Source organism: Palaemon carinicauda, chromosome 16 (assembly GCF_036898095.1).
Source record: "Palaemon carinicauda isolate YSFRI2023 chromosome 16, ASM3689809v2, whole genome shotgun sequence".
NCBI classification, from domain to species: Eukaryota; Metazoa; Arthropoda; class Malacostraca; order Decapoda; family Palaemonidae; genus Palaemon; species Palaemon carinicauda.
This window is the reverse complement of record NC_090740.1, coordinates 16,931,631-16,940,621: the sequence shown is the minus strand read 5'-3', so window position 1 is coordinate 16,940,621 and position 8,991 is coordinate 16,931,631. Positions and strand designations below refer to the sequence as shown.

General features: G+C 33.8%; 1 protein-coding gene across 1 annotated transcript in view; it reads left to right on the top strand.

The window, feature by feature from the left end:
* The window catches only part of LOC137654966 (sushi, von Willebrand factor type A, EGF and pentraxin domain-containing protein 1-like), a 25,647-nt gene continuing 16,656 nt past the window's right edge, over positions 1 to 8,991 (top strand). Inside the window, exons 1-3 of the mRNA XM_068388864.1 lie at positions 1 to 119; positions 3,879 to 4,018; positions 8,517 to 8,652. Of these exons, the coding sequence (XP_068244965.1) occupies positions 3,902 to 4,018; positions 8,517 to 8,652 (253 nt within the window). The 5' untranslated portion in view covers positions 1 to 119; positions 3,879 to 3,901. The remainder of the gene's footprint in view (positions 120 to 3,878; positions 4,019 to 8,516; positions 8,653 to 8,991) is intronic.

The following is an 8,991-nucleotide window of genomic DNA, read 5'->3' as shown; positions in this document are numbered from 1 at the left end:
TGAGAAACTCGACAGACAGCGTTCCAGTTACAATCTTTCAGTGGATACGCTTCCTGTCTGTTCCCGTGGTCCTCCTGTGACTTTGGCGTAAACGGAGATTTGCTTTGGAATTAGCTAAGGTAAAGAGACATTTGAGTTTACGTTGATGGATTATCTATACGATTATAATTAATATAATTGGCCTAAAGAAAGAGTAAAACCTGATATATGCAATGTGGTAAAAGAACGAAACAATTGTTTTTGAAAGAATATTCGGAAAATTTATAATTCAATAAGTTACACTATATTTTGGTTCAAAGTTTGATTAAAGGTTAAATATACTGTAATGAAAAATTATCGTATACTAGAAGTATCATATTGCATATTCTTCTTTCTTTACACTCTCGCGGGCATTTAAGTTCAAAGCTCATATTGAACATTACAGTTGACGATGTCACACACATACACACACACACACATACACACACACACACACACACACATATATATATATATATATATATATATATATATATATATATATATATATATATATATATATATATATATATATATATATATATATATATATATATAAATATATATATATATATATACATATATATATATATATATATATATATACTTGCTAAGCTGCAACTCTAGTTGGACAAGCAGGATGTTATAAGCCCAGGGCCTCCAACAGGGAAAATAGCCTAGTGAAGAAAGGAAAAATGAAAGTGAAATATTCTAAAAAAAGTAACAACATTAAAATAAATAAATTTTATCTCCCATATAAACTATAAAAACTTGTTCAAAACAAGAGGAAGAGAAATAGTATAGAATACTGTGCTCAAGTGTACCCTCAATCAAGAGAACTCTAACCAAGATAGTGGAAGATCATGGTACAGGGTCTATGGCACTGCCTAAGACTAGAGAACAATGGTTTGATTCTGGATTGTTCTCCTAGAAGAGCGGCTTATCATAGCTAAAGAGTCTCTTCTACCCTTACCAAGAAGAAAGGAGACACTGAACAATTACAGTGCAGTAGTTAACCCCTTGGGTGAAGAACAATTGTGTGGTAAGCTGTGTTGTCAGGTGTATGAGGACAGAGGGGAATATGTAAAGAATAGGCCAGACTATTCAGTGGGTGTGTGTGTGTGTGTTTAGGCAAAGGGAAATGAGCCGTAACCTGTGCAGTACTGTCTGGCCAGTCAAAAGAACCCATAACTCTTATGCGGTAGTATCTCAACGGGCGGCTGGTGCCCTGGCCAACCTACTACCTTCAAATATATATGATTGTATGTGCGTGTGTCTGTGCGCGAGTTTATATATATACAATATATATATATATATATATACTGTATATATATATATATATATATACATACATATATATATATATATATATACTGTATATATACAGTATATATATATATATATATACACACACACATATATATATATATATATATATATATATATATATATATATATACATATATATATACAGTTTATATATATACACAGGTGTGTATGTGTATGAATCTATAAGGTACAAACAATTTTTGGTATATGATATTTGTAACCATTGCATGAACATGCTTAATATTCTTAATTCCCCAAAACAAGAGTATATGTAATATGAAACAGCAGTTATTTTCAATCGGTATAAACATACAGTAAAAACTACCGTATGCAAGAATAAAAAGAACGGAAGAAAAGAACAAATGTAAATGGAGATCTCAACAAAACGAATTCCTTGCAATGATTAAGTTCCAGCTCAACTGATAAATGTGGCTTCCGGAATATAGCCAGTTTAATCCTCTGAGCTGTTACTTCGATACTTGAAGGTTGTTTAATACTTTCGGATAAAAGAAGGTCTCTCTCTCTCTCTCTCTCTCTCTCTCTCTCTCTCTCTCTCTCTCTCTCTCTCTCTATCTTTGCCAGGTTCCTTGGTTCCTTTCTTCCAAGTTTTTCAACGTAACTCTTTTAAAGTTTTATAGGTTTAAAGGCCACTAATGAATGGCAGAGGCAAGGGACAGTGACATTGCCCTATCGAGCAAGACAATGCCCTAGAAACTGACTATACATACATATGATCAGCACCAAAGCTCCCTCTCCAGACAAACTAGGATCAAGGAGGGCCTGGAAATGACTGCTGATGACTCAGCAGATAGACCTATAGGCTCCCCCAAACCCCCATCCTTAACTCACTAGGATGGTGAGGTTGGAGCGACCAAAGAAACTGACGAGTTTGAGTGGGTTACATTGAGACACACTGTATGTGTGTTGGCTTTTCAGAAGAAACGGGATGATATTATTCATGCGATGCCTTGCAATTACCTTTTTTTCTTTAAACGGAACCACCGCATCATTTTGGCTTTCCAAATAATATGCATTATTAGAAAGTGATAGTCAAATATCATTGTTAACATTATTATTAGATAAGCTACAACCCTATGATGCTACAAACCCAAGGGCTCCAACAGGGGAAAATTGCCCAGTACGGAAAGGAAACAAGGCAATAAACTGCAAGAGAAGTAATGAACGATTAAATTAAAATATTTCCAGAACATGAAATAAGTCTTTTACATATAAACTATAAAAACTTCAGTAACAACAAAAAGATATAATAGTGTGCCCGAGTGCACCTTCAAACAAGAGAACTCCAAGACAGTGAATGATAACGCGAAAAGGCCGACCGGTCTTCTAACATTAAATCATCTCTTTTTTACGAGACGGAGGTGTATTAACGGTACTATGATATAGGCACAGAAGTATCGTAAATTGACTTACCAATTCTATCCATCTTTTTCCAGTTTTTATTCACTATTTCTTTCAACCATCACCGCGAGAAAAACTAGAAGGTTATTAACCCTCAAACTGTCTTCGTATTTTTTTTTCTTTTTAGCAAAACCTGTCGCCTATCTAACATGTAGTCTATAATTATGTGACTCATCCAGACTTGATCTTCATTTCTCTGAAAACAGGAATTCTTTCGTGTTTTTGCCGGCGTCAATGACCTTAGATGTCAAGAGGTCTGAAAACCTCATATCAATCAATCAATGTTTTTGCTGTATAATCAGAGAAAGGAAAAAAATTCCTTGTGACAGCACCCCAATTCTTTTCAGTAATAACACCAGACACGCAAGGTAACTGAAACATAAACGCACACACACACACACACACACACACGCAAGGTAACTGAAACCTAAACACACACACACAGATCGGATAAAACCAGTTAACAGGATTGACGAGGGTAAACAAGAATGTAAAGGAATTGAAGAGAGAGAGAGAGAGAGAGAGAGAGAGAGAGAGAGAGAGAGAGAGAGAGAGAGAGAAGATATAACACAGATTACCAGAAACATTACTCTTAATATGAATTCTGTTTTGATGGCTGGTCGCCTCGCTGGGCATCTTAACTTCACAAACTAACAATGGTAACACTGCAAAGCTTCTCTCTTGCTAATTCTTTTGAAAATCTATATTTGAAGATAGTTCATATTTTTACATTTTTATTTGAAGTATTGGCTCGTGATATTTGTTTAGATATCAATAAACAAAAAGGTGATCAAAAGTTAACAATTGTAAAAAAAATAATCTTCAATTTATTCGTTTGTAAGTTTTACAATAGATTTTTCTTGTTATTATTATTATTATTATTATTATTATTATTATTATTATTATTATTATTATTATTATTATTATTATTATTATTATTATTAGTCTCTTTCATATAGTATGATTATTTCACAATATTTAACCATATCAGACATCAGAATTTCCTTTGGTTTATAATTCTAACAACCATTAAATTTGTTTTTATTCTAAATCTAAGTAATTAATTTATTTATATGAAAAAAATACTGAAATGTTGTATATTTCCCTGAAAGGTTTGGCATAGGCCTACACAAAAATGGGTTCCATTTCGGCAAGTGTCTTGGCATCCGGATTGCTGCTCTGTATCGTCTCTGGATTCTGCACAGCACAAGAAGAAAACGCCAGCACATGCGAACCACAAAGATACTCTAAGGTAAGTGTTTTAACTATTCATAAAAGGATGTCATCTCTCTCTCTCTCTCTCTCTCTCTCTCTCTCTCTCTCTCTCTCTCTCTCTCTCTAAGGTTAGTGTTTTAACTATTCTTAAAAGGATACCATCTCTCTCTCTCTCTCTCTCTCTCTCTCTCTCTCTCTCTCTCCTCTCTCTCTCTCTCTCTCTCTCTCTCTAAGGTTAGTGTTTTAACTATTCTTAAAAGGATACCATCTCTCTCTCTCTCTCTCTCTCTCTCTCTCTCTCTCTCTCTCTCTCTCTCTCTCTCTCTCTCTCTCTAAGGTTAGTGTTTTAACTATTTTTAAAAGGATGCCATCTCTCTCTCTCTCTCTCTCTCTCTCTCTCTCTCTCTCTCTCTCTCTCTCTCTCTCTGTAGCCATACATACTTACCGGATATTTTATTTGTTCGTCCACCATTGAGAACCATCGCGTTGAACAATACTAACTTGAAATTGCAATGAATGAGGAATTAAAGCAGATAATATTCATTTACATAAAGACTGGACATGATCATCTCGGTGATTATAGTATGATTGTATCGTAAAAGGTAACAAAGAGAATATACGCAATCAACTAAAACCAATACCATATCGTATCATTGAACTGTGAAAAAAATCGAACAAATCATTAAAGAGATATGAATATAATTCTGAATTTGAAATCATGAAAAAATATACAATTACGATACTAACTAATAAATATTATCACCTCAATTCAATATTGATGTATTACTGACCCAGGAATAGCACGTACTTACATTAATAATATCCATCAAGAAATATGAAAGCCATAAAGAAAATACTTATTTAGAATTCAAGTCATTCAAAGGTAGGTTTTAACCACCTAGGGGCTAGACGCACCGTCAAACAGCCCCTGTCCGGAGAGAAGCTCCGGGCAATCTCAAGAGAAGATTCAACGGTAGGGTCACTATAGTGCTCCCAAACGAAAGTGGCAGCTGAGAGCTTATTTTTTCGCATCGAATCTTAAATATTTCGGTAATTTTACCTGGAGAAGCCCTAAAGCAGAGGATGGATTAAGGTCTTAAAGGCGGGGCAGTTCCGTCGGTCATTATCTCGGATATAGCTCCCTTTTCGGCTAGATTTTCCCAGGTGGCCAATGGAAAAGAAATTGGAATAGATTAAAAGTCTCTAATGCATTTAATAACAAGACCAAGACGCACTTGTCTTTATTATTTTTACATCTGAGTGAATATGATATACGGCAATATATATATATATATATATATATATATATATATATATATATTATATATGTGTGTGTATATATATATATATTTATATACACACACATATATATAATATATATATATATATATATATATATATGTTTATATATGCACAATCAAATCTTATATTCAATTCCTTTATTACATTGTGTCTTTTACTCACGTTTCACTTAGCACTGAATGACCTTTGAAAGTCCTAAAGTTTGGAAGTGACAAAAGAGAACTGGGTAAATGCTGAAAAACACGTAGAGAAGCTTCAAATAGAAGGTTCTGAATGAGACCACCTTGATGCTGCAGAGCATTTGTAGGAGTCTTTCATAATCAATGTAGCTTCGTCAGATGATGATGATGAGGAGGAGGAGGAGGAGGAGGAGGAAATATAAATATGAACAGCAGTGGTAGAGTTTTTTTTTTTTTTGTACAATTGTATAAATTCAATTTTGAGTATATACTGACATTATTTTCCCTAAGTAATAAAGGACTTTTGTTGATATTTTGAATTTTATTACCATTTCTTATTATGGCTTGTAATAACGAAAATGTTAAATATGAAAATTCATAAAGCATTGAAATAACTGTTTAGTATATTTCGAAATTGCAAATGTAACAAAATTAACATAATCGACAAATACTAAATGAGGAGACCTTAAAGGCTCCGACAATTCTCAATAGAAAGACTAGATAGATAAATAAATAAAGATATATATATATATATATATATATATATATATATATATATATATAAATATATACATAGATAGATAGATAGATAGATATATCATTATATATATATATATATGTATATATATATATATATATATATATATATATATATATCATTATATATATATATATATATATATATATATAGATAGATAAATATTATATATATATATATATATATATATATATATATATATGCACATATATATATGTGTATATATACATACATATATGTATGAGTGTGTGTTTGTGTGTATGTGTTTAAAATTATTACAAACAAAAACTTTGTAGGCAGAAAAAAAAACCCAGAAAGAATCAAAAGATTAAGATTTAGAGGTCACCCATTCTCAGAGAAGAACGGGATTAGTCCGACATGCTAAATCAGTTAATACGGAAATGTCAAGCTGGGCAAATTATTTTCTTGTGTCCTCACGTAGAGGTCGTGAAGGTACGAAATTATTTGAAAGCTATACGAAGTATTAAGAAGAACTGTCATTCGACTGCCACTTTCGTTTGGGAGCACTATAGCTAACTGAAAACCTACTTATAGTATATTAGCTGATATATCGAAAATAAATGTAATTACATTTTTTTTTTTACTCATAATAATCATAAACTGAATTCAGTATTGAGATATTGCATCGGCGTGTTTGTCAGTGCTGGTGTATGTGTATGTTTATAGGTATGTGCCCTTTTCCCATCTTAGATTTGCCGGTGTAGGTGTAGGCGTAGGCTAGTGCTCCTCAATAAATATACAACTTAGACGACGCCCAATCGTCGGATTAAGTCAGCCTTAGGAAGATTTACATACAGTATGTATGTCACATGAAACACGAAGAATAGCGAGTCCCATCCAAAACAGGTTTAGTCAGAGGGTAACGGGTCGAAACGGGATTCCGTTAGGCAGCGTTCTTTGCCAAAGACCTCCAATATAACCAGAATTGGAGGAGGAGGAGGAGGAGGAGGATTTGGGGGATGTGTTGAATGTTGCCCATGAATCAGCAAGGATTAAACCGTTTGTTTGAGACGACATTTCAATAGCGGATTGAGGGATGGGCTGCCACTCGAATGCCTGAAGCAAAATAGTTGGTTTGAGAGTCTTCGATTGCTCCCTTTACGTAACGTTTGCTTGAAAGTAAAGGAGAAACGCACAAATAATCATTATGCATAAGTACAGTACATATAAATACACATAAACAAACTTAAAGAATTAATAGGAAAACAATCCACTACTATTTCTAGCATATACCCTACGAAAAAAAAGAAAAAGAAAAAAAAAACTGAATGCTCTTCACTTAATCTTCTGTATAAGTGTTCCAGGAAAGTTCAACAATGCCTTGTATTTATGTGTATATTTAGTCTGTCTTCATCTTTCCGTCACTTATAGAATACAACGATTGTTATAGGCGCATTAACAGTTTGAGTTCTTGAGGTTTTGTTAGTCTACCCCAAAGCGTAATATTAACTTTGCATACTTGTGACTATTTCCAACAAGTTCAAACCATAAGGTAGTTCGGACTCAACAGGTTTTATTATCGGATTATAATGTGGAGAGAGAGAGAGAGAGAGAGAGAGAGAGAGAGAGAGAGAGAGAGAGAGAGAGAGAGAGAGAGAGAGAGAAAAAAAAGCTAATTTGTATTTATCATTTTAGATTCTCCTCAGTAACTTTGAAGCTTTAACTTTATGATTGTATCATCTTGAAGGCAATTCATCCCCTTGCATGTGTGTGTACTTTTTTACCTTCATTTAACTTGAGCACTATTGAGATAATTTAAGAGTTCCTTCGTTAGAAGTGTCCACCATATTTACCTGTCACTTAGCGAGCTCATTATTATTATTATTATTATTATTATTATTATTATTATTATTATTATTATTATTATTATTATTTATTATTATTATCAAAGCTACAACCCAAAACTTTCCATTCTATCCATAATACCACAATTTTTATCGTGCCATTAGGCAATTAACCAAGCCTCACTTGCGTCTTTTAATTAAGAGTTGTATCAAATTTTCACTTTCCATTTTTGGCTGTGCTTTTAGTAATTACTTTGAACTCAATTCTTCATCCTGTTAGATGAAGAGCGTTATGTAGGGTAATTTGAGTCTTGGCATACATACTTAAAAGGACCTTTAATCTCTGTGTGTTCTCTTGCTTGAGGGTACTCTCGGGCACACTGTTGTATCTAGTTTCTCTTCCTCTTGTTTTGTTATAGTTTTTAAAGTTTATATAGGAAATATTCATTTTAATGTTGTTACTATTCTTAAAATATTTTATTTTTCCTTATTTCCTTTCCTCGCTGGGCTATTTTCCCTGTTGGAGCCCCTGGGCTTATAGTATCCTGCTTTTCCAACTAGGGTTGTAGCTTAGCATTTGATAATAATAATAATATCAAAACTGTAGACATTTTAAATTGCACCCAAGATGTTCAAATGTGATGACTAAAACTTTTTTTTTTTATTTTTAAGAATGAGTTAATCTTTCAAATGGTGACGATACATCCACAGGTGCTGTTGAACCAAACGAGTGAGGGACAGTACATTGAGTATGCGGCAAACGTTCCCGCGCTGTCTGGCTTCACACTCCATTACTGGATTCAGATTTTGCAACCGCTGACCCTGATACCGACGTTCTCCTACCTTGGTTAGTTCTCAAGATCATTTTAATTAGATTCTTTTTCTTTTTCTGACGTAAGAGTGGGCGATGTTTCTGAACACTCAGGTTGGCCAGGGCACCAGCCACCCGTTGAGATACTACCGCTTGCCTTATTGCCTTATTGTTTGTTTGGGTTCCCCCAGGTCCCTCAGTGTGAGGCACCTCGTATATCTACCAGAGAGTTGCTAATACATCTTCCTAGAGAGTTATGGGGTCCTTTGGCCAGACAGTACTACATTGGATCCTTGTCTCTGGTTATTATTATTATTATTACTTGCTAGCTACAACCCTAGTTGGAAAAGCAGGATGCTATAAGCCCAGGCGCCC